At 44.5% G+C, this 26,577-nt stretch overlaps 1 protein-coding gene across 1 annotated transcript; it reads left to right on the top strand.

Annotated features, from left to right (window-relative positions):
• The first annotated feature begins 1,530 nt into the window (after nt 1–1,530).
• ACAA2 (acetyl-CoA acyltransferase 2) lies at nt 1,531–20,334 on the top strand. The gene is made up of 10 exons (XM_079330370.1): nt 1,531–1,597; nt 6,152–6,318; nt 8,770–8,898; nt 10,603–10,719; nt 12,065–12,212; nt 14,431–14,606; nt 15,455–15,584; nt 17,805–17,875; nt 18,405–18,559; nt 19,711–20,334. The coding sequence occupies exons 1-10, from the start codon at nt 1,582–1,584 to the stop codon at nt 19,793–19,795; spliced, it is 1,194 nt and encodes a 397-aa protein (XP_079186496.1). The 5' UTR covers nt 1,531–1,581; the 3' UTR covers nt 19,796–20,334.
• The last annotated feature ends 6,243 nt before the right edge of the window (nt 20,335–26,577 follow it).

The raw sequence follows: 26,577 nt of genomic DNA, 5'->3' as shown, positions 1-26,577 counted from the left end.
AGGGGCACAGGGGCAGAATGCCCCACCTTACATGAGACTTATTTGAAGTCAATAGCAAAGAGAGAAAATGCAGCAAAATGCACAGCTCTTTAAAAAAAAAAAAAAGTGTTGCATGTTCATTGATTTATAGATTTATTAAATCATTGGAATTAAGGAGGAAAAGTAGTTGAGAGATTATTTTATATGAAAAATGGGAGTCTTCACAGGATAACATTTTCTTCTTCCTAGAAAATTGACAGCACTTTAAATGTGTCCCTGAAGACATACAGCAGTTTTTATTTGTACACTAAATATTTTCACTGGCTTCCCTGTCTTGTGCCTGACAGCTGGGATGGTTCCACTGGAGCAATTATACAGATGAATCACACTTCAAGGTGCATTTCAACCATCAGAATTGGGCAGGGTGGGTTTTGTGGTGTAGCTTGGAGGTCCAGATTCTTATCTGTGAAGGTGGGCAGGGCTGGGACAGGGTGCCCAGAGCAGCTGTGGCTGCCCCTGCATCCCTGGAAATATCCAAGGTCAGGCTGGATGGGAATGGGAGCAGCCTGGGACAGTGGAAGGTGACCCTGCCCATGGCACTGGATGGAACTGGATAATCTTTAATGTCCCTTCCAATCCAAACTATCGTGGGATTGTAGGATACCGTGTGTATTTTTAACTATTTCACATTATCAGAGCACTCCATGGATCTGTCCTGCTGTCGGTTCTCGCAGCACCCACGGCTCATTGCAGCCCACGGGGGGATCAATTCTTCCCTCTAGTGTCCAACACACCATCGCAGGCTTTTTACCCCTTTTATCCCCTTGTTTTTCAGTGTCTGCTGTGTGGGAAAACGAGATTATCCAAAGGCTTGCTGGTGTCAAACTCCAGCTCATCTCCATCCGTGTCCAGGGAAGCCAAAATTTGGGATTAGGGGCAGCGCTGGTTCAGCCACGGATTGTGCACAAATTCAGGGGGGCGAGCCTCCACAACCACCTCAAGGAGGTTTATAGATGCCAGCTGTAGCAGGGCAGGGTCAGGCTGGGCACCAGGAGGAATTTCCCCATGGAAAGGGTGGTCGGGCACGGGGAGTGCCCGGGGGGGGTTTGGAGTCCCCATCCCTGGAGCTGCTCCTGGACGTGGCACTGAGTGTTCTGGGCTGGTGACACGGTGGGGATCGGGTGACAGCTTCGGACTGCATGCTCTCAGAGGTCCTTTCCAACGCAGGCGATTCCATTATCATCTGTAATTACTCGTAATGGTGTAATTACTCGTAATGATGTGATTACCTGTGAGGCGGCGCTGCCGGGGGAGACTCTCCCCTCAGCGATCACCGCCCGCCCCCGCCGCCGATTCGTCAAAACTGCACGGGGAAAAAAAAATCGAACCAAGCAGGAGAAAAATAAAACTAAAAAAAAAAAAAAAAACCCCAAACCCCACAAAACCAACAAACACCCCCCCCCCCCCCCCGTTACGCATTTAAATAAATTAAACAAAAAAGCTAAAACTTTGCGTAGAAATAAACTTTGAGTAAAGGTCCCCCTCCGCCCCCAGCGTGGCGAATGTGCGGGCGGCGGGCGGGCGCGGCACTCGGCCGGGGCCATGGCGCTGCTGCGGGGTGAGGATCGCGCTCCCCGCGGATCGCTGGCTCCATGAGGGGCAGCGGGGCACCCTGAGGGCGGGCGGGCACGGCTTGGACGCTGTGGGGGTCCCTGAGGAAGGGCAGCTCGTGGGGCCCGCTGGAATTACAAAGCGGAGCCGATCCCGTGCCTCACCGGGGATTTCGCTCCCCGCCGTCCCGGCCGTGCCTGCGCGGCCCGGCAGCTGGAAGTGGTTAGGAAGTTCCAAAAAACACCGAGCTGTGTGGGGTCGGAGGGTGGGAATGGTCGTCGTAGAGTGGGGAGGGGGCTTGGAGGGTGGGAGTGGGGTGAGGGGGTGAGAATGGGGTTCAGAGAATGGGAATGTGGTCAGGGGGTTGGTATGGGGTCAGAGAGTGGGAATGGGGTTCAGAGGGTGGGAATGGGGTTCTGAGGGGGGAATGGGGTTCAGAGGGTGGGAATGGGGTTCAGAGGGTGGGAATGGGGTTCTGAGGGGGGAATGGGGTTCAGAGAGTGGGAATGTGGTGAGAGGGTGGGAATGGGGTTCAGAGGGTGGGAATGGGATGAGAGGGTGGGAATGGGGTTCAGAGAGTGGGAGTGTGGTGAGAGGGTGGGAATGGGGTTCAGAGGGTGGGAATGTGGTGAGAGGGTGGGAATGGGGAGCACAGGGTGGGGAGGGGATGCAGAAGGTGAGGAGGAGGTCGGGGTGTGTCAGTCACAGCCTCTTTTTTCCAGCATTGTTTTATGCAGTAATTTAGCGTTTGGCTCCCTGCAGACAGATGCATAGCAAGGGGTGTGAGTCTGTTATGGAACTGGGAATTTAAGTTGTGTGTCAGGAACTATTTCTCCATGGAAAGGGCTGTCCAGCCCTAGCACAGCTGCACCAGGGCAGTGGTGGAATTCCCACTCCTGGAGAGATTTAAAAGCTGTGTCCATGTGGCACCTGGGGAGTGGTTGGACTCCATGTCTTAGAGTCTTTTACAACCCAGGTGATTCTGTGATTCTCTGTTTACATGCAGTGACTGTAAGTGACACCTGAAATGACAGTGACTGGCAGTTTGGCACTGGCAGTGCAGGATAAACTTAAATTGCCACAGCTCCTGAAAGTGTTTGGTGCAAAGAACTAATTAATGCTCTGCTTTGTTTAAATTCTGTGACTCTTAGAAATGAGGCAAATACACCTTTTAAGGCCTGCTCTTGTATGAAAACAAAATTAAAATTTATTGTAATAGGGCTTTTTATCTATTTGACAGCACTTTGCTACTTGACAGACTGTAAATATTAACATACATGTCAGTTGTGGTGTGAGATTTCAGTGCTAAAGCCTGTGTAGTCAGCACTGTATTAATTCTGATGGTTTTGCTTAGCTGGATGAAACAGAGGGCACCTTGTCCATAATTATTTGATTTCAGTTTTCTGTGCCTACTGCAGGATTTTCTCCTATCTCAATCCACAACACCTTCCTACACTGTTCTTGCTTATTAGCTTCCTTTTTTAAGTTATTGATTGTCTTCTAGGCTTTCAAAATGGGATCTGATGAACAATTATTTTCATACCAAGCGCATTTGAGATATGTTGGAGAATTAAATAGTGTTTCAGTTCCCTGTTTGGCAGCAAGTGGTGAACAAAACCAGGTTAAAAGATGTCTCAAATATAGTGTCTTTTAAGGATTCTGAGTGATCTTGGCATTCTTGCCCCGAAACTTTTCAGATCACTATCCATTTGGTACTATTCTGCTCTCATCAATGTTTATCACCTTGGAAAATTGGAGAGACTTTTGAGTCTTTCTCTGATTATGTAAGACAGAACTAATTAGTGGAAATTTAGGAAGAGTTGTAAAAGGACTAAGAGTCCTTTTTCACTCGGGACTTCAGCCCACCACTTGCTGCCTCTTCTGAAATTCTGTGGATGGGGTAGCATTTCTGGTGCCTCTCCAGCAAAATTTGGCAGACTCTCCCTAAGGGAGTGTCTCTGTCCAGGTTAATTCAGCATAACACAGACTATGCTGCTTCTGCTTCATCTTCTTTTACTGGTTCAGTTGAGTCTTGAGTTATTGTTTTATTGAGCAGCCAGAAGGTGAACTGAGACAGAACTCAAGTGAAAATGAGGCCCTCGTTTTCTGCTGAGTCTGGGTTGGTGCTCAGCTGCCTCTGTAGTGTGGCCTGCCCTGGTTTATTGGCCCCGTGGTGCTGTTGGGAAGTGGGCAGCAGTGAGCAGCCTCGGTGGAAGAGAGAGGGGGGTTGTTGATGTGAAAGGAATGTTTGAGGGCAAAGTTTCATCCTCGGCCCTGGACTGTTCATGAGGCAACGCCACGGTGCATGTGACTGAACAAACAATGTGGAGAACTGACAACCTGACCGAAAGGGAGGAGAAAGAGTTCTTTGAGCTTGGTCAGGTCCCCAGGCTGGTCTGCAGCAAAGCTTTGGAATCAGTTTGGGTTGGCACAGTTTGGAGGAGGCAGGGAATCGGTGGGCAGGAGGAGTGGTGAAGAATGTGAGTGTCAAGGCGTACTTTGTTGCAGGAAAGATGTGCCAAGGAGGGAAGATTTAGATTGGCTGTTGGGAAGAAATTCTTTGCCATGAGATGAGCTGCTGGCACAGGTTTCCCAGGGAAGCTGTGGCTGTCCCTGGATCCCTGAGAGTGTCCAAGGCCAGGCTGGATGGGGCATGGAGCTCCTGGGATTGTGGAAGGTGTCCATGCCATGGCTGGAGTGGCACTGGATGATCCTTGAAGTCCCTTCCAACCCTGTGCATTCTGTGACAGGAGTCTGAGCATCCTCCCTGCACATTTTAGATCTCTACACTGTGTTCAAAAGCTTGTCAGTGAGAAACCTTGACCTTCACCACTTTGGAATGTCCTTATCTAGTAGTCCTGCAGCCTGGGCTGCAAATACATGCGAGACGAGGAGCACCCTCTCTCTGGCAAAAAAACCCAAGTAATGTGGATCAGGTGACCTGAAATCAGCGCTCATGAGCAGCTTAATGAGCAGGCATTTTCATTTGTCTGTCTTACATCTGCACATGTCCCTGCAGTGTTACCCAAAATAACTGGGTGTTTGATGGGAGCTGTGGAAACGGGTTGTGAGCGATATGGTTCAACTGGGGGAAAGTTCACAGCCTGCCTCCCACTTGTTTTTCTGCACGTGGGAGCAGAGAGCCAGTGGGACAGGGAGCCAGGAGATGTTTGCTTTGGTTCAGAGATGGCTTCTTCCCAGCTGGAATTTGTATCAACTGCTCCTGGCCCATGCATTTCTACACACGTTCTTGCACATAGCTTCCTGTCTTGTAAAAACTGGATTTTCTTCTCAGGAACCAGAGGATTCATTCTAAAGCAGTTGAGGTGGCATATATATTTCTGTTGGGAGCATTAATTTTTTGATTAGGGAATGTTTTTCCTCTTAAGCTAAAGTACTCAAAGTTGAAATGCATATAAGAAGTGGTGGTTGGAGGGATTTGTGCTTTATTGTTTGGTATGGTTTTTTCGGTTTTTTCTTGTGAAAACTCTTTCTGCATATAGACCAAAAATCTGCTGATTTTTCTAGGATGAGGGAATGGCCTCTGCTAAAAGCTCTGTTACTCATCTGATTTTTTTTTCAAGTGTCTGCTACAGGACTTCCTAGGTGTTACTGGCATGCCTGTAGTGCACTGCCAGTAATGACTGACATATGTGGCAGCTTGCTCTGACTCCACATTTGTATCCAACCTTACTTTTTGTCAAACACTGTGGAAAGAGGGGTATTTCCAGAATCTGCCCAGCTTTTCTTTCTGACCATTAGTTCTCCATGCCTTCCCAGTTTAAAGCACATTATTTACCTTGAGCTTCCTGTTTTCATGTTGCCTATACTTAGAAATGTGAATTTAGGGTGTTACCCACCAGAGCCTGGCTTGGAGCTCTCCTGTGTGTAAGGTGCTGTGCCTATGGATAATTTCTGCCCCTGCTGCAGTGTGAAAGGGTTAACTGCACCACTTAATTAGTAGCTTGTTGTAATTATCTTCTGTCTTCACTCAGAGTCAGGATTAAAAACACGAAGGAGACGGATTTTCTCATGTTTGGACTTGGTTGTTTATTAAATCTGATCTAAAGTAGAGAGAGTTGTGCAGCACTCCTAGCTACCAGCTAAAAGTGAGCAAAATGGAGACAAATCTAGCTAGATACAGGGTCCTTGAAAGCTAGAAAGTCCAATAAAGAACTAACACATATATTATTTATGCTTTTGACCCAATAACCAAACTCCTGTGAAGTGCGGTGCAGCACTATCCAACCAAAACTCCTACCTGAAATCATGAAGACAGAAAGAGACAACACCCAAAATGCTCCGTCTTGTCCCATACCCATCAGTATATTCCATAACCTTCAATTTCAAAACCCTTCACCATATGAAATCCCCCACTTTCATTCAAACTACACACCAGTGATTGACGGTATCACTCAAATTTGGAATCCCTCTCCGAGACCCCAACTCAAAGCAGTGCCCTCCAGGGGGTCAGTGCCAGACAGCACAGACAGCTCAAACCTCCCAGGGCTCTGGGATCCAGCACTGCAGGCGTGTTCACCTGTTTCTGCCCCCTTCCCAGGTGTGTTCATCGTGGCAGCCAAGCGCACTCCCTTTGGCACCTACGGGGGGTTGCTGAAGGATTTCTCGGCCACCGACCTGACGGAACACGCCGCCCGCGCCGCGCTGGCCGCGGGCAAGGTCCCCGCTGAGATCATCGACAGCGTGGTCGTGGGCAACGTCATGCAGGTTGGTAGCCTGAGCATTTGCTGCTTGGGGGCTGTTTCAGGCACCCTGGTGTGGCCTGTCTTGGGTTGCAGTACAGGATGTGGCCAGAAATGTGTGTTCTGTCACCATCTGTTGAGGCTGAGTGGAGTAGAGATCCTTATCTCTGTGGCACATACTGTTTGCTAATGGGCCATCTTTAAACCAGCTGGGACAATCATCTTTATCTTTTCCACAACCCATCCTCCCTCCAGGAGGATATCATCTGCTGCTGGGCCATTGAGTCCCACTGCATGACTGGTAGAATTGCATCATCCCATTGGGAGATGCTCCAGCCAGGAAGAGGAGCCAAGCCTTTCCTACCTAGAGAAAAACTGTAATTTTAGACAGCAAGTTGCTTTCTTTCCACTGGATTCCAGAGGAAAACTGAACCCTTCCACATCATCCCTGGAGCTTCAGAGGAAACTGCCCCTTCTCCAGGAGCACTGCTCCAGCTGAGCCACATCTGCCCCTGCAGGAGGATGCAGCACCATGGAATGGGACTGTGCCACCACCCTGACTGACTGACTGTGCCAGCTTGGATTCTGACTCTGGCAGGGTTGGGATTGTTCTGTGTAATACTGCATTGCTATTTTAATTTTCCTAGTAAAGGGCTGTTATTCCTAATTCCCATCTCTTTGCCTGAGTGCCCCTTAATTTCAAAATTATAATAATAATTTGGAGGAAGAGAATTTGCATTCTCCATTTCAAAGAGAAGCCTGCCTTCATTGGCAAACACCTGTCCTTCAAACCAAGACAGGCCCTGCCTCTGGCTGGCAGCTCACAGGGTGGAAGGGAAAGGGGTCAGTGGCAGCTGGCAGTCTAGTGTTTCCTGCTCATGTTTGAGGGAGGTGTCCTGTGTGATTTGTGGTACTGTTGGGAACAAGGCTTAGCTGGCTTTTTTTAGTGCCAGAGGTAGCTTAACCTGGGACAAGCTGACCTCCTAAAAGTATGTGTCAATAAACAGGGTAGTTGCTAATCCCAGGTATGTTTCCCTCTTTTAATGGCTCAAGCTGTGTCTCAGTGGTCAGTGGTTTTTCACTGAGTTGCATAAATCCCTTCCTGTGTCAAGCCTGTGAGTGATTTTTGTCTATTTCTCTTGTGGTTTTTCCTCTTGTGTTTCCTATAGAATTTTTTTTGAGTGAGTGCTTAAGCGGAAAGGAAAAGCTTAAGCTTAAGAGGAAAAACATTCCCTAATAAAAAAATTTGTGCTTCCACCAGAAATACATATGCCACTTCAACTGCACTAGCATGAATCTTCTGTTTCCTGAGAAGAAAATCCAGTTTCCTTTGAGGTGGAAGGATGCATGCCTTGATTGGCAGAGACATTTGGATAATCGTGTCTTTTTCAAAGAGCTTGTGAGGAGGATGCTGTTGTATGCATTGCAAAACTGCAGTTACCCACACATACAAATGAGGATCTTTGTTTCAGGCAAGACAGCAAAGAACATTCCTAGTTTTTTTTGGGTTTATTTTGCTTTGTATTCTGATGTCACCATTACTGTTAAGGGTAGGGTCTTTTATTTTGCACTGTATATTTCAAGGATGCAGAAGAAGTAAGTAACTGAGAACTTGGACATAAGCAAAGAAACAGACAGTATTCCTCCTTCGGGTTTTCAGCCAGAAGAATAGCTTTAAATTATTCTGTCTCCTACAGCTACCATCTCATCTCCTTTTATTCAGATTTTCAATTTTGCAGGAACTAATTGTGGCCTAGGAAAGAATTACTGCACTCAAATCTCTTGTAGTGGTTTCACATAAAGAGTAGCAATCTTCTGAAACAATTTCATTTGATTTTGAAAGTACTGGTCTTTTCCTTTTTATTATACTTTCCCATCCCAGTAGATTTATTTTTTAAAATAATTCTAGTTTATTAATATTGTTTAAGTTTAATTAACAATGAATGTATGGCTATTTCAAACTCCCTTCAGCAGAAGAGGCTTGATTAATTTTAATTTTTTTTTTTTTTTCAGAACTTGCACTAGTATTTTAGCACTGTGCACAGAACTTTGTCTTGGGGCATATTCCCCAAGAGCACAGGTGTTTTCTCTGGTTTTGGGAAGCCTTCCCCTGTTAGTTTGAGCAATATTAATTTACCTTAAAATAATTGCAGCTTTGCAGGCTGGATCTGCCCTTGTGCCAGCCTGCTGTGTGGGTGCTGTTTTGAAAGTAAGGGATAAAGGAAAACATAAAGATTCTGAGTTAACACACACTTTCTTTAAAATGCACATTAAGGCAGTGGCACTTTCAGATCCTGTGGGGTGGTGTCTACTTGAACTGAGTCAAAGTACTTCTGGTGAGTGGTGGGATTTCAGCTGAACCTACACTGTCTTCTATCAGGGATGCAATTACACCATTCTGACTTCCCATCAGGACTTCTTTTGCTTTCCAAATCAATGAGAGTGTGACAAAACCTCTTGCCTGTTGTGCCTGCAGAGCTCCTCAGATGCCATCTACATTGCAAGACACGTTGGTTTGCGTGTGGGAGTTCCCATCTCTGTCCCAGCCCTCACTGTCAACAGGCTCTGTGGCTCTGGCTTCCAGTCCATTGCCAATGGCTGTCAGGTAACAAAGCTCTTTTTCTGTTGTAACTTTTGTCAGGCTGTTAACATGCAGAAACATGTCCTTTGTGGTCGGGCTGAGTCTTGACATGGATTTTTACTAGAGGTTTCTATTGGCCTGCACAGTTTTTTGCAGGAGTTCAACCACCACAGTACCATGGTTATTTTTTAAAATCCAAGTATTGTAGGGATTTTTAGTTTAACATGAGGAGTGCAGCAAGTGTTATCTGGTGAGATGGAGCTCAGTTGTGCAATAGTTGCATCCCACAATCCTATTGGTATGGACTGGAATTACTGGACTCCAGGAGTCTTTCATCTCTTGATCACTGTTTGTATTGTCAACTGGCTAGCTGTGTAAGCAGCAATCTGTGCTTTTTAAGTATGCTTTTGTTCAAAGATCCAAACCTCTCATGGGCTAAGTAGTTTATAGTATCACTTCTTTTAAAATTGAAGAGAATCAACTTTTCTTTGAGGAGTTGGCCAAAACCATTGAGTCAGAGCACAGGGATTTTAATTTTATTTACTCATACATTACTTTTATGAGTACCTAAACAAGCTGATAGTTGTTTTTATGGGATTTTTTTTGTTTTCCTTTGCTAAAGAATTATTTTAGGTCTGATCCACTAGAAGAAAAAAATGTAGAGTTAAGGTTACGTGTTTAAAATAATACCTGCCTGACTGTTTTCCCTGGTGCTTTTTGCAAAGGCTATACAAGTGTTTGTCCACACTGAAAAAATCTGCTGCAGAATATGACCACTTCTACTGAAAGTATGGTAGTTAGGTCCTTTTCATCAATGGTATTTAATCAATGCAGCCAGTGCTGTTTAGATGTTCACAAAGTTTTTAGTAACTATAAAAAGCATCTCTGCACTTACTGCTACACACGTTATTAACTAGAAATCTCAAATATATATAAAGATTACAGAATCATGAAACTGTTTGGGTTGGAAGGCACATCAAAGGTCACCCAGTTCCAGCCCCCCACCATGGGCAGAGACATCTTCCACTACCCCAGATTGCTCCAAGCCCTGTCCAGCCAGGCCTTGGGCACTTCCAGGGATGGGGCAGCCACAGCTTCTCTGGAGTAATTTCATTTTCTTTCATTCTAGTTCATAAATAACCTCAAAGTCTAACTCAGTGAAGCACTTTAAGGAAGGACTATTTTTGAATGCTCTGATGGTGCATTTAAGAATTGGGGCCTTTAGGTTTAATGTGCTTTGCCACTGATGAATTAGGGTATTTTGTGTACTTATTTTGGCAAGTAACTAGCTATTGTCTTCTAAAATTAAGTCCCATGTTTTTTTGAATCATAATGTCTTATTTCAGGCTCTTTGCAGTGTAATTTCTGTTCTCTTTTGAGAAGGGTAGGAGCTCAAAACCACCCGCGCAGCCATTTGTGAACCAAACCACACAACCATGCAGATACCTAATGTCTTTGTTCCTCTGCTCTGTCATGTGTGCACACCCATATTCTCTTCTTCCCTCATGGATACAATCATTCTTTGCTGAAAGGAAGAGAAAGGGACATGGCATGAAGGAGACAGACCCAAACCTTAACAGAAGAGTACACCCTTGCACACAACTAAGTTTGTATTCATTCTAAGTTCGTTGCTTTATAGGTACAACCTCTTCTTTTAAGATAGTTGTTACTTTCTTACTCAAACAGCAAGCTGAACCCTAGCTATGTTTTGTTTTGCTGTGTTAACAGGAAATTTGCCTGAATGAGTCAGAAGTTGTTCTGTGTGGTGGAGCTGAAAGCATGAGCCAGGCTCCTTACGCGGTTCGGAAGGTTCGGTTCGGAACCAGATTAGGAGCAGAGCTCAAGGTACTGTTCTTCTTCTCAAAAGCATTGTTCAGTATCAGGATTGTGGACACTAAATCCTTGCAAATGAAATTATTGGAGGTTAGATCCAGACTTTGTATGTTAAAGCATTTATCTAGTATTCAGACAGTATCAAAACAGCACGGTCAGGCCACGTTGTGAAGCGTGCCAGTTTTCCAGCTCTTTCAAAACCATTTTTGAGTTCCTGTTCCATGTTAAACATGCCAATAAACTGTTATACACAAGATTTAGTTCATTTGGTGCGTCCTGTGCAAGTGCTATGTACAAAATGTTTGTGAAGTAGAGCCACACAATTTAGCAAGGCCAGTAATGCTGGCAGTAAGTAGATAGACTGGTAAAGAACATATAAACCTCCAAGCTATGAACATCTCTCAGTTTCAAGGTGGAATCTTGAAGTTAAGTCCATGGGCAAGTAAGTTATCTTTACATTTTCTTCTGAAGATAATTCCTAAGTGAATGCTGTGGGAAATGTACAATAAATTGATAATATGCCACTCATTGGGTTATAACTGACATCAAAATGCAAAATTAGGATATTTCAGTGTTTCACCCCTTTGGATTTTTTTCTCCACATTGTATTTCCATTGTGAAGATGGTGAATATGATGTGTGCTTGGTTCTGTTCTTGTGTGGCACTGGTCATACAGGCAGCACCTTCACAAAGTTGTGATACACCAAATAGGTAGAACTGACTTCTTACCATAAAGGTAACTGAATTACACAGTGGCAGGTGAATGAATGGTTTATCTTGCAAAACTTTACTGCAGACAGAGATAACAAAACCCATCTGAACTGACTGGGCTTGTCTTTATCAGGTTGAGTGAAGGTAGACATGGGTATTTTCTTCCCTGAGATGTTATACCCACAGAAACCTTTTGACTCTTGTAAGGGGATTCACCTGACAGTAGAGAAAGAGCTAAAGAATCAGTAGGCTGCTCTGCTTTCTCACAGTGCCTTGCATTTCCTTCTTGGAAACCAGACAGGTGTGTTAGGTCACATGGCTCTAGTAAATAATTCCTACAGAAGTGAAATATGCTGAAATACTAAGATTTTTTTTTTTTTTTTAAGCATTCCCCAAGCCTCCTGGGGCTTTCCTGTGAGTGGAAAGAATTGCACTAGAGCACGATGGAGATTAGAATTGCACACAAGAACAATGCACACTGTTTTTCAGTGTGTCCATTCTAATAATTCAATGAATTATCTGTAGGTAGAATTAATTTTACCAAGAGCCATTAGTTTCCAAGAGAATGCTGAACAGCTAGAAACTGTCAGTAATAAATACAGTATTTCTGTGCTTCCTAATTTTCTTCTTCTGATGTTCCATGCAGCTGGAAGACACGTTGTGGGAAGCCCTAACAGACACACATGTTAAAATACCCATGGCAGTGACAGCTGAGAACCTGGCTGCAAAATACAGCATCTCCCGAGAGGACTGTGACCGCTACGCGCTCAAAACGCAGCAGAGGTGCAAAGCTGGTGAGTCAATCGAGGGGTGGAAGTGTTCATGCCACACTAGTTTCAAGTCTAGTCAGCTTTTTAGCATTGATTCAAAGTGTTCTCAGGTTTTCTCTGCCTCTTGTGTAATTTGTCCTCCTGTTTGCATACTGTAATTTGTGATTTTGTTGGCCCCGTGGTACAAATAACGCACTCTTAGAGGGGTTGGTTGTTCAAGTATACTGAGAGAGGTGTTGCACCCCTCTGGTGTGGTTGGAAACCTTTTCCACTGCCTTCCTGTGCCTTCCTCAGGGACATTCCATAGCTGTTGAGGCAGCAAACAGCATTGGCCAGTCACAGCTGAACTCCTGCTTGGGCAGGATTCATGTTGGTGGATGTCATTTGTTGGTGCCCCAGTGGTGGGATGCAGCATTGTCCCAGGCATGTGTGACTGCACTCCTTTCTTTACTCTGCAGTGACACACATCCTTCTTGTGTGCCAGCATGTGCTGTAATTCATCTAAATCCTTCTGCTTTCTTCTGCAAATTTTATGTTGTTCTTGAATGCTTGAACAGTCAGAGCACATGGAATCTGAAGAGGGGATATTTGTATAGGAGCTGTGTTTTAAACTGTTCTCTGGGTGGTTTATGTGCCCAAAACCATAATTCACAGGCTTTGAGCTTTGAGGCCTCCAATGTAAGAAGGATATGGAGCTGCTGCAGCCAGTGCAGAGGAGGCAGGAGATGCTGCAGGGCTGGAGCCCCTCTGCTCTGGAGCCAGGCTGGCAGAGCTGGGGGTGCTCAGCTGCACAGAGAAGGCTCCAGGGAGAGCTCAGAGCCCCTGGCAGGGCCTGAAGGGGCTCCAGGAGAGCTGCACAGGGACTGGGGACAAGGCAGGGACAGGACACAGGCAATGGCTCCCAGTGCCAGAGGGCAGGGCTGGCTGGGATATTGGGGAGGAATTGCTGGCTGGGAGGGTGGGCAGGGCTGGCACAGGGTGCCCAGAGCAGCTGTGGCTGCCCCTGCATCCCTGGCAGTGCCCAGGGCCAGGCTGGATGGGAATTGTATCAGCCTGGGACAGTAGGAGGTGTCCCTGTCATGGCAGGAGGTGGAAGTGGATGGTTTTTATGTCCCCTCCAACCCAAACCATCCCAGGTTTCTGTGATTCAGTCACTGTGAAGTTTTAGACCAACAATCAGTAGAATGTGCAGTGGCCATCCTTGGACTCAACATGCATTGCAGGGCAAAGGTCAACATAAGAAGGAAAGATCTAAACATGGTTTTAGATTCTAATGATGGTGCATTTTAACAGCTGCACTCTTGAGGGAAGATTTTATATTTTTTCCAGTAGATTCAGAAGTGGTTTTTGTAACTTTTTTTCATAGTTTATTACCTTTACGGCTTGTTCTTCTTGTTTCTAACTCCTGCCATTCCTGGAGCCTTTGCTAGAAACTGTGCTTCTTGTTTTTTAGGATTTTACCTTGCTGTTTTTATTTCTGCCTGTAGGACCAGATCGTCTTACCCCAGAGTAAAGAGAGAGCCCTGTGTGTAATCAGGAAAGAAAAAGGTTTTGAGGAATATATTGAGAAGCCCAGAGGTAGCTAAACAACATCAGATCTGACAATTTCAGTTTCTTTAGTTTTAAATTTTTCTTTCATGTTATATTAGGTGATATGGCCAGATGCTTTTTTGGGCATCTTGAATTGTAATAGGTTGTTTAGGCAGCTGAATCTCTTTCTGAGATCCTAGCTTGACAGTGAGAGCCTTTGGAGGAACACCTTGGATGGGATTTTGATTGATATACAGTATGTTATCAACAGAAACAAAGTGGCTCAAGAGGCTTTTTTGCACATTCCTCTCTGAGTGAGATTCACATCTCGGCCATCTGAGAAATCACTGAGCTGTAAAATAAAGCAGCAGTAAAGGGGAATATATACTAAAAAATAAACCTAGTGGTTTACACAAGAAAGCCAAATCAAAAGGAATTCAGCTGTTTAAACCTGAAACAAAGTTTCAATATTTGCGACTTTGGAGAAGTTTGAGAGTGTACTTGTATAGTTTTTGCCCAATTTCTTAAAATAAAAAACACATAAAATCCCAACAATATGTAAACAAAATAAAGCATAAGTATTGCTGTTCTTGGACTCTTTGTTTGAGTAGAGCAGAAGCTGTGTGCCCATGAAAGTATGATTGTTGGTCATGCTGGGCAATCATCTTGATGTCTTTATCAAGTCCTTTTATTTTCCTTTTTGTGATTGCAGCTAACGATGCTGGCTACTTTAAGGCTGAGATGGCACCAATTGAAGTGAAGACAAAAAAGGGTAAAGAAAGCATGCAAAAGGATGAGCACCCCAAACCCCAGACCACTATGGAACAGCTGACAAAACTGCCATGTGTCTTTAAAAAGGATGGAACAGTCACGGCTGGGAATGCCTCAGTGAGTGCATCAGACCCTTGGGCTGGGCACGTGTTCCCCTCTGTGGTTCTCCAGATTTATTGCCACTGTTTTTATCTCTCACCGAGTTGGCTCTCAGGGGTGTCTCCTGACAAAAATGACTTCTAATTCTGCAGCCAAATGCCCCACCTGACTCTTCTGAGGTGCCAGGGGATCCTTCAGCCAGCTCCTAAGCCCTAAAATTTGATTCTGTGGATTGCCACTGATCTTGCAGTGAGGCACATTTCTTCATCATCCTGGAGTTGTGCAGTTGGTTGGCTGCAGTGGCTGTGAAGCCCCAAAATCACATTTTGCTCTTACCCAGAATATACTCAGTGCTTAGCAGAGTGTCATTATGGACTGTTCCTCTCACAGTCATTACCTTAATGAACTGATTAAAGTTCTTTGGGCCAGATGGAGTGCTGTGATCATACAGTCTGAATTCATGCCTAAAATAGATCATAGCCACAGTAAGTGTGGGTGTCTGCAAAGTATCTTTTATAATTAATAACCCATACATTATCCATTATTAATTGTGTTCTTGCAAGTCATCAGAATCATATTTCCAATGCAGGGAAGACATTTTTCTTTACTAACACATTGGAATCCATTAAATATTTATCCATATTTTAGCTATTTTATTTTATATTTTATATTTATATATTTTATATTTTATATTTTATTTCCCCATCCTCAGAATAGTGAAAGGCTGTTTTTTGTTGTTTTGAATAAACATTGTTAAACACAGTACCTTAGACTCAGGCCTCTTTTGGGGGTTTAGTTTAAAGAGTGTGAAGATTTTTTTGTTTCTTTGTATTTTCTCACTAAGAATGCTTCTCTCTTACTGCAAGGGTGTGTGTGATGGAGCTGGTGCAGTTATCCTTGCCAGTGAATCAGCACTTAAAAAGCACAGTCTCACTCCCCTGGCAAGAGTAGTAGCCTATCACTCAGCTGGCTGTGACCCTTCCATCATGGGCATTGGTAAGTTACACTAAAGCACATCATTTTATGGCATCAAGCAGCATTAAAATGTTCTTGCCATGGGCATTCTAAAGGAAAGGAAAGGATGCTTCACTGTGCTCAGGCTGGTGGCTCTGAAGGTGTTTGTGTGTCCTGCTGTCCATCCCACTGTGTCAGTCCATTCCTGTTGTGCAGAGGGACAGATTTGCTGCTTGGTTTGGCTGAAAGTGTCTGACCCATACTAATAGTACAAGCATAGTTCCCCAGGCACTTCTTTCTTTCCCCCTTTTTACTGTGTCTTTTAGTCAAAAAAGCAAACACTCTAACATTTTTTTTAAAAACAATCTTCTCTTGAAATTCACTTTGGTTTCCTGTAAGCTGTAAATCCCACGATAAAATGTGTAATTAAGGGTTGCCTGCCTCACCTCTTGCTGATGGAGTAGTGGCTGTGTGAACACCTTTCAGCAGTCACTCAGTTGCTCAGGCTGCTTGGATCCCAGGGTATTTCTTCTTGGATCCCAGAATATTACCATCTGTTCAGGTATTACTTGGCAGAACAAACCCTTTCTGGCTTGCTTTAGTCACATATTTTCCTGTTTCCTCATCTAGTGTCTCTTAGTGCAAACAATCCCTCAAAGCCAATCCAGACACCACAGGATTTTTCCCTCCACTTTAGTTTGCAGACAGCATTGTATCCCAGCATTGCTTTTCCTCTCTTGTCATTCTGTTCAGAGGAGCTGTTGTTGCCTGGTTCTGTGTGTCAGTAGAAATGCAAATGAGGCATTGTGAGATTTGTTTTCCTGGTCAGACTGTCTGACTGACACAGCCTTCAAAGCAAACGTGGATTGAGGGTTTTTTTTTGCTGGACTTTGTGCTGGCATTGTGCTCCCTAAACCAGCCCCATTCTCTCTAGGTCAGACAACTCTTCTAACTTGTTTAAAAACTTCATAAATCATATGGAGGATCACTTGGTGTCCCATCTCCTTCACACCACAGCTTGTCCCCAGCAGCTCAAAGAGAGCAGATGAGATTCATCAACATGAACAGCAGCAGATCTGGCAAACAGGAGCTCAGTCTGAGCCACTGTCCTTTCACATACTGATAGCATGTCCTGTCTCACAGTGTTCAGTGAGAGAATACATTATTTTAAAAAAAAGAGAGGGGGAAAAGTTTGCTTGGCTGTCATTAGGGTCTTTGTATTGTCCACATGAGACCCTCCCATTACTCTCATGCGTAGCAGGCATACTAAAATCCTTCCCTAATGAGATGCACTTAGAGTCTAGTGTTAAGCTGCCTGGGGCTCCCTGATACTCCACTGAGCTGGGCCCTTTCCTCTTTTAATTTATCTGTCTCTTTAGTAATTTGCTTATTTTTATGTTTTTATTCTTTGAGCTGTGTGATTTCAGCACCACTTTTTGGTGGTGTGATAGTATTTAGTATTGGATGATCAGCCACCACCCAACATCACAGGGTATGTTTCTCCTACAAGCACATGTTTGATTAACCCTTCCAAATTCTCTTTGAGTGTGTTTCCTTAGGTAACTGTGTCTGGGATTAATTTCCTTTAGTAGATTATATTAGGTTATATAAGTCAGCTTTCTTCCAGAGAACAGTATTGTTGCCAAAGTCTTAATAGTCTGAAAACCAAAATCTTGCGTTCTTCAGTTGTCCAAGACCTGGTTCTGAGGGAGCATTTAATTGTTTGGAATAAACTAATTAAATTGTTTGGAATAAACTAATTAAATTGTTTGGAATAAACTAATTACATGTTTGGCATTTTGCTAGAAGATTCTCAGTTATATTAAGAATGCCAAAACAACAATATCCATAACTAAGCACATGACCAGCAAACTCTAGAGCAGCCTGGATTTTTCGTTTATTGTTTACCTGGAAGCTGCAAGTTGTGAGAAAAGAATAAATTGAATCAAGAGTACTGGGGAGGAGAATGCCTCACAACCATTGTGAAGTTATTTTTTTGCCTGGGGACTGTTACTTCTCTTGATTTGAAAGCTCTGTGTGCAGCAGTAGTGACACTCTTAGCTTTCCCTGGCAAGGAGATGAAGTAGTTTTGAGATTTAGGAGTTTTCTTACCACGTAATAAAGAAAGTGAGTGCCATGTCCAAAATTCACTGGCTGCACAGAGGCTCGTGGGAGGGGCTCTCATGAGGTTTTATGAATTTATCCTATGTAAAACAAGTTTCTAATACTTAAAATAATAATTTTTAAACAATTTCCAAACAGGGCCTGTACCTGCAATTACAGAAGTTTTGAAGAAGGCAGGACTGACTCTGAAGGATATGGATTTGGTAGAGGTGAGATGTTTTTACAGGAGCAGTGATTTTACCCCTGATCTTTTTAGCAGAGAGATTCCACTCATGCCATGTAGGTGCTTTTGCCTGTCAGGAGCCTGCCTGACCTCTGTCCATCCAGTTTCTGCTGCACAGTCACTACAAAATCCCAGACACGTGGAAACTGGAAATGGTGTGATCACATTCCATGGAACAAAAATATCCTCATGTGACAAGACGTTTTACTCTGCTGGCTGGGCTGCTCGTGTTTTCAGTTAGTCATACATGTGAACAGGGCCTTTTTCTGTCAGAGCAGCAGGCTCTTCATGGACCCACTGAACATACTGTATCTTTTTTTATAAAATACATCTCATACTTGCTTAGTGTTGAATTAGTTGGGTTGGATTGACAGATGCGTGTTGGCCGAGCATGCTGTTACAAGCATAGTGTTTAATGTTTCTCTCAAAAGGACCTGGAGGACCAGTTCACCTCATTTGATCTTGTTTGCACACTGTTGAAAGCTGGTGTAAGAGTTCTGTCCTTTGTGCTTTAGGTAAATGAGGCATTTGCACCTCAGTACCTGGCTGTGGAAAAAGTGTTGGGCCTTGACCCCGAGAAAACCAACGTCAACGGAGGCGCCATCGCCATCGGGCACCCTCTGGGGGCCTCGGGCTCACGGATCACAGCTCACCTGGTGCATGAATTGAGGTATGCTCACAGACAGGAGCTGCTCAGCGTGCCTGCAGTGCTGCTGGAGTTATGCCTGCAGATACTTTGGGCACAGATACCATGTGGTGTGCTCTGCTGGTTGGAATGTGCCGCTTTCTGTGCTGCATTGCAGGTTCTGCACTTGCCTCACATTCCATCCTGTTGTCATGACAGCATTCTTTGGTTCACCTAGATCTGGTCCAAGCCCACAGGAGTCTGTGGGAGGGTTTCCATTTTTTTGGAAATGGCCTTTTAGCAAAGTGGTCTCTTCTGAGCATGGTGCACTTCATAGAATTGTAGAGTCCTAGAATGGTCAGGATTGCAAGGGACTTCTAAAGAGCGTCTCATTCCACCCCTGCCATGGGCAAGGAAACCTTGCACTATCCCACATTGCTCCAAGCCCCATCCAACCTGGTATTGGACACTGCCAGGATGGAAGAGCCACAGCTGCTCTGGGCACCCTGTGCCAGAGCCTCACCATCTTCATAGCCAGGAATTCCTTCCCAGTATTCCATCTAACCCTGTCCTCTAGGAAGGCATTCCTCCTTGCCCTGTCCCTCCAATCACTTGTGCAAAGTCCCTCTCCAGTCCCCTTTAGCTACTGGAAGGGGCTTAAAAAAACTTTGGTGTCACCTTCTCTCTCCTTTAGTCCATTTTCAGAAATTCTGGCTCTTCTGGCTTGTTTGCTTAGAACCATTTGAATCTGATTTTCCTTTTTCCTTAGGGTAGAGATTACTGTGTCTCTTTGCTTGTACTTGCAACACTGTCTTAGTGCTGTGAAACTTCAGATTATTTGCACCTCACAGAAAACTGTTTCTTGGAGTGTGGCTGTAGGAAACCTAGCATTTAAAAACTACCTCAGCAGTGTAGAAATGTTCAGGTGGGGTCTAGAAATGTTCAGGTGGGGTCTAGTGGAAGAAGTTCCTGCCTGTGGCAGGGTGTGGTCAGATGATGTCTAAAGTCATTGTTCAGAAATATTTCAGCGTCAGTTGAGACTTCAGGTATTTTACTAGAAAAATAACAGTATGTGCATTCTGAAACATCATCTTCAGTAACACCCAGCTGATAGGTGGCTTCCTCATAAAACCAGGGCAGGAGGTGCTGTGGTTTCCTGCAGGTAACCCATCTTCCCTGTTGCTGTTTCTGAGCAGGCGCCGAGGTGGGAAGTACGCGGTCGGGTCGGCGTGCATCGGCGGGGGGCAAGGCATTGCTGTGCTCATTGAGAACACAGCCTGATGGCTCCTGGCCACTGCAGCCTGGCCTGAGCTGCTGATTCCCTGAGAAACCTGCCTCCTGTGACAGCAGAGCATCGCTGCAAGGTAAAGGAACAACTGAGAAGTCAGGATTCTGAACAAAAAAAATTCGTTGATGTCTTTCTAACTAAAGGAAGTGCAGCATCAATATGATTTCACACTGATGAAGTATTTTCTAAAAGCCTGTTTTCAATCAATGTATTTCTGTAGGCGAAATTATTTTCATTTCCTGAGGAAATTGCCTGTCAAGCTTTCACCCAACCTGCCTTAAAATAGCAGTCAGTGCAGCTTTTTAAGCAAGTATTGCTTAAAATTGTTTCAGCCACTGTCACTGTCTGGCACGTGTGCCTCCTTTATTATCAGGAAATGTGAAAATGTAATCAGAGACTTTCTGAAGTACATATTGATTGTAGATTGATGGCTACTAACCTGTACCCTGCTGTTCTGCAAGGGAAAAGAACAAAAGGTGGAATTTTCATTGTGCCTCCCAAAAGAATAATAAATATAACACAAAAAGAAAAAGGGCTTGGCGTTCTGTTTGTTAGTTTATTGTAGAAGTAAATCACTGTGAGAATTGTTACTTTTGGGAAATCAGTGTTGGGATTTGGACAGAGTGTTTTTCCTAGTTGAGGAACAGTTTTATTAGGTAATTTCTAGAGACTTTATTGGGTAGTTTCTAGAGACCTCCAGCAAATCTGTCAGCTCTCTGAGAAGGGGTGTGGCTGCATCTGGCCCGTTGTCACATGGTGAATTCATGCATTCAGCATCTCATTCTTAAACTTTAGTATCACCCATGTTTCTTGGGTCTGTTGGTATGGAGCTATTCTTGCCAGTTTGGGAGGTGCAGCTCTGAGGAAGCTGCCAGGGGCAGTGGAGTTGGACATCATCTGACAGAACCAACATGACACTGGGGTGAAATGAAGGCTTTGTGCTCACTGGAGTCCTTCAGGCTGCTGTGAACAGCTTGCAGCTTGCTCTGATGTGCATGTCTGCATCCCACTGGAGACAGCCCTGTCAGAGGCAGCACACACCTCTCCATAGCACTGACACAGGAGCAGAGACTTCAGCCTTTACTCTTTCTCATCCTATATCCAGTGGCAAATATTTCTTATCTACAACAGCTTCTTGCCACTCTGCTGGCATGTGAGAATTGTGAAAACCAGGCAGTTACTCAAACCTGTCTGCCTAGCCTAGCAGGAAATTCAGGTCAAGGCGAGTGTTGCTACAGCTGATGGATAACAATTGAATTATACTTATCAGTTTCCCAGGGGTTTTCATGGGTGCAGTGACTTTAACAACTGTAGAGATATTTGGCACTGTTTATATGGATTAGAGAAACTCCAGGCAACCCAGCTGCCTTAGGGCAGCAAACCAGATGTTCATCTAATACTGTATCTGTTGTTCTACTATTATTGTCATCAACTAGGATTACTGGGATTTCACTGCTCAGAATACATTTGTCACATGGATTTTGCCACATCTTTTGCAGGAGGATTTTTATTTGATAACCAATAGTGCCTTCTGTAATAACCAATAACTAATTACCTCTTCCTTCTTAGAATCATAGAAGCAGGGAATAATCTGTGTTGGAAGGGGCCCACAGGGATCATCCAGCCCAGCTCCTGTCCCTGCACATTCACCCCAGCAATCCCACCCTGTGCATCCCTGGAGCAGTGTCCAAACTCTCCTGCAGCTCTGGCAGCCTCAGGGACTGTGCCCATTCCCTGGGGAGCCTGGGCAGTGCCAGCACCCTCTGGGGGAAAAACCTTTCCTGAAATCCAACCCAAACCTGCCCTTGCAGAGCTTCATGTCATTTCCTCAGGTCCAGTCATTGGTCACAGAGATCAAGGATGGGTGCTGCCCCTCCTCTTGCCCTCATGAGGGAATTCATGGGCAGTTCTTGACTGTGGATGATCATTGAATTCTCAGAGAACCGGATGAAGTTTTTCCAGGATCTCATCCCTGTGTTGTAATGTTCTCAAGAATAAGTTCTCTCTGAGCTCATCGCTGTGTGTTTATGGTAAATCCTCTTCATGTGCTTTATTTAGCATGATGATTCTTAACATGAAGGGGAAATGTTTATTTCACCTTTCTTTCACTCAAATTTTTGAGATTCATGTGTAATTCTGGCCATGAGAGCTGCTTTTGGTCATCCTGAATAACAGTGTATTTCCTGCCAAATGCATCATGATGTCCACCTCATTTTCCAGAGAACATTTTATGCATAAGCTACAACTTCCAGATACCTTGACAAATGTGTTATCAACACAGATGATTTTCATCCTCCTGCCAGTAACCTTTCCTTGCAGTGTGATCCAACTGCTTATTCCCATATCATTCCATTTTTATCCTGTTCATTTCCTGTAAGAACCTCTGATGAGGGGCTTTGCCACACCAAAGTGAAGCACTGAAAAATCCCTTCCCATGAACTTGCTGGGACTTTGGATAGTGCAGCTCCAACACTTGCAGCTTCTCCCACAGCACCCAGCTGAGGTCAGCCAGGTCAGAGCAATGTGTTTGTGGAATCATGGAATGGTTTGGGTTGGAAGGGAACTTGGAGACTGTCCCATTCCACCCCCTGCCATGGGCAGGGACACCCTCCACCAGAAGAGATTGTCCCAGCCTGGCCCTGGGCACTGCCAGGGATGCAGGGGCAGCCACAGCTGCTCTGGGCACCCTGTGCCAGCCCTGCCCACCCTCCCAGCCAGCAATTCCTCCCCAATATTCCAGCTAAATCTGCTTTGTGCCAATTAAACAGTTGAATGGTTGAGAACACTGACAATCCCTCTGCATTCCTCTTCTGTAGTTCCTGATTTCACTTCTAAGCCTTGAGCATGGCATTCCCAGGGGCCAAAACCAGGTCCTGTGCTAGGCCCTGCACAAACATCATTTTCTGTGCTTCAGCATACAGAATCACAGGATCACAGAATGGTTTGGGTTGGAAAGGACATTAAAGATCATCTGCTTCCAACCCCAGTGCCATGGGCAGGGATTCAAAATACTGGCTTTTTCTTGCTGAGTTATCACTAAAGAGCACAAGCACTGATGTTTGATTCCAGAGCCAATCTTCCACAATGCATAAGGGTGCTGAGCCTTGAGGCTTTGATCTGAGCTTGTCTTTGCTAGTAAACCCTATCATTTATTACAGAATAACAAGAGAAATACCTGATCCTTGTACTAATTCCCAACTATGTTCTCTGATTTCCTGGATATAACAATGGTAGAACTGTGTTTCCGCCTTTGGGAAATTAAGGCATCTCTGCTGAGAGCAGTTGGGATTAGGGGAGTTTAAGTGTCCTGGAAGGAGCAAGAGATAAGAAATGTGTTAGATTTTAGAGGGATAATCACATACTTTGAGTGTACTGAGTGCATTGCATACTTTTTTTCTTTTTTTTTTTACCTTTTTAAGCTCAGTTGTATTCTTTACACGAATAGTCTCTATTATGCAGTATAATGAAAAGGTTGATTTATTTCTTTTTTTTTGAGCCATGTGGGGAAAGCAAACATATGTGGGATTTATTGCCCGTGTAGAACTCTGCAGGATTTAGTTTTTCAGGCAGGTGTAGCTTTCTACCACTGGGTGGAGTGTTTTAGACACCCTGCAACTGTTCCAGCCTCACAAAGGCATCTGCACTCCTTGCAGTAGCACAGCCTTTCTCCTAAGTGCTTGATAGATTAAACCTTAAAACTGAAACACTTGAGACTTCAGGTCCCATTTCTCCTTTTATGGTTTTTAAGCAGGCAGCTGCCACGACACCAACACCAGAGTGTGTGGTGCTGCTGGACTCCAAGGGCATTGGAAAGCATTTGGTGCTTTTCAAAGTGGATCCCCACTGCAGTTTGATGGCTGGAGTGCTTTATCTGGCAGGAGATGAAGAGATTCTGTGGTCCCTTGGTCCAGAAAAAAAAAGCTATTAAACCTTAATCCTAAACAACTGTGTGTGTGAGAGAGAGGGAGAAGGCACAGAGCCCTGACACAGGTTGACTTACCTGTCCCATTCCTTTCTGGATTAGATATAACCAGTTCTGTTGCACTGCTAGTGGAGCTCCAGTAATGAAGATGGGATGTTGTGTAGCATTCTGTGTATAAAAAAAAAATTCCATCTTGAAGCTCCTAAAGTGCACGTTTTCAGGGAAGTCTCACTTCATCGTGAGAGTATTTCTATTAAGCTCTTCCTCCATCTGCAGATCCAGACGTTTTCCATCTGCTGTGATGCTGTTAAGCTGGGCAGGGCTCTGTCTGGCCTCTCCACCTGCCAAAGTCTGTGCTGTCCGACTGGGATGCTGCAGGGGGATGCTGAGAGGGGGATCAGAAGGGAAATTAATCCTTCTGAGAGCTCAGAGCTAAGGGTTTAGTAACGGGGTTGCACTTCCCCTCTTCTGGAAACAGCTACAAGGAGCCTAGTGCTGGTCATGTCTGCTGACTTTGGTACATTTACATGAAAAAGTAAATTCAACAGGTGGATTGGAGCATGAGTTAAGTTTGAATTACACATATGGTTTCTGGGTTTAGTTTTATACTGGATAAGTATTTCTCATGGAAGTGAGTTAAGATCAAAAGGTAACATTTTTGGACTTTGTTGAGGGAGATCTTTGAGAACAAATCCAGCTGTAGAGCCAGTGATGCTTGGTCAAAATGCTGGAGCCATAGGAATTGCAGGCAGATCAGGTGTAATCTCAGGCTGCTAATCCACAGGTATTTGAAACTGTCAGCATGACAGCCTCCTCCTGTCAGGTATGAAACCAGAGCAGCTATTGTTTTCCCTCTGGTGGTCATACTCTTGCTCTGATTCAGCAAAAGCAGGGCTGTGTGTTCACACCCTGCCTGGGCTGGATGTGTTTTCTGTGAGATCAGGAATTGCCCAAATGTGGCATTAGTGATTGTGAAAGCAGAGCTTTAATCTCTGTGAAAATCAGTGAGACAGGGAGCTGTTGCACAGAAGCTGAAGGCAGCAAGGTCTGGGAGTGAACCTGCCAGTCTGGAGAGGTTGTGATGCCCAGCCTGGACACCAAAATCCAGGCACGCCAAATTCCTTGCTGCCCCAACCACAGACATCACACCAGTTCCTCTGCATTAGCAGCAGGGAACTTAGAATAACAACAAAAAAAGAACAAAATAAGCATCTAGGAGCCAAAATCTAAAGTATTGCAGGAAGGAGGAGGGGAAAAGCTTTGTGCCCTCATTTCTGTGCTGCTGCCTGATAACCTCTGTCAACCTATGAAATGTTTTTCATTCTGTCACTAACTAATCAGTTGATGGAACTCGTAGGCACCATCCGACCACATCTCAAAAGAAAACTCTCACAAGTTTTACTTTGAGACATTTGAGCACTGACAGCAAGCTGGAAGCTCAAAATTTTTGTGGTGTTAGGTTATTCTGCGAGTTCCTCACTGCACTATATCCGAACATATTTCTCCAGTGTTGAGTGCATGTCTTCTACTTCACATATTTTCTCTAGCAGTGTATTTATTACAGCTGTTGCCAGGAAGGAAAAAAATTAATCCCTCTTTATAAACATTTAGCTCTAGTACGAGATACACAATGATATAATCAAATATACACATGATATAATCAAAAACATTGGGCTTTCTGTTTTTATTGTAAGAGTGTTTTACACAAAAATGTTTTTCCCGTTTGCTGTGGTTATTTATAAATAGAGATTTTTTAGGTCTTTAAAAGGGATTTGCAAAATCTAGAGTATGAAGCAGAAGACTACTTAATAGGGAGAACTTAATAGATGGCAGAGAATTGAGAAGTTGTATTTACTGGAACACTAATTGTTGGATTGAGCATGAAAAAATAAATTTCAGGAGCCTCTTCTGACACTCAACAGGCTAAAGTTCCTCACCTGTACAAACTAAAGGTGTGCTCTTTTTAATAGAAGTACATTCACCAGACTCCAGAAACTTGTAAATCACCTTAAAAGTAATCATGAAACTTTAAGATTCAGCAAATCTACAGTTGCTAGGTATTACTAACTTGGAGAAAAGCGTTATGAGGTTGTGGTGAGCAAAAAGTAGAACATTTATGACTACTTCTCTAATATTGGCAAGTGTCAGTCTGCAACCAAGACCCAGGAGAGATTGTAAGGAAGTAGAATATGGAGTAGGCTGAGTATGGAGTAGGGTATGGAGTAGATATTGAGTATGGAGTAGCTTGAAGTTGAGGGAAGGGGCAAGGATGGATATAAACCAAGAACCCACTGTGTCAGGTGTTGGATGCAGCCACACAAAAACCAGTATTCATCCATGAATGCTGTTTCTAAAGGAAGGGTGAGGTTCAAGTGCTGTGTGCCTTCACCAGAGGTGTCCTGCCTGTGTCACCACCTGTAGCATTTTGTCCTGGAGGTTGGGAACCCTGAGTCCTGGTGCAGAGGTGTGTGCTCCAGGGCTCTGTGCTGCTGTTTTCTCTCAGAACAGCTTCCAGACAAGGCAGTGGGGACCCATGACTCTTGTACTGCAAAGCAGGTGTGTCCCCTGCTCAGGTCTTGTTTGCTTGAGGGCTGGTCTCTGTCTTTAGGCTTTTCCTGCTCTGCCCACCACTGGGGTGGGAGGAAGAGTCATGGAGTGCTGTGGAAATATGCAGTTACAGGCCTAAAAATAGATTTCCTGAAAATTACTTGAGAAGCAACCAAACCAAAGGAATTTGTGGTATGTTGCTACCACCTGTGTCATTCCAGTCTGAATCACTGGAGGAGGATGATTTCACTGTGACTCCCCTGGGTAGGAAGGGGCAGTGTCAGTGGCTCCCATCCCTGCACATGT

Source organism: Erithacus rubecula, assembly GCF_903797595.1.
Source record: "Erithacus rubecula genome assembly, chromosome: Z".
NCBI classification, from domain to species: domain Eukaryota; kingdom Metazoa; phylum Chordata; class Aves; order Passeriformes; family Muscicapidae; genus Erithacus; species Erithacus rubecula.
This window is presented reverse-complemented; position numbering and strand designations above follow the sequence as displayed.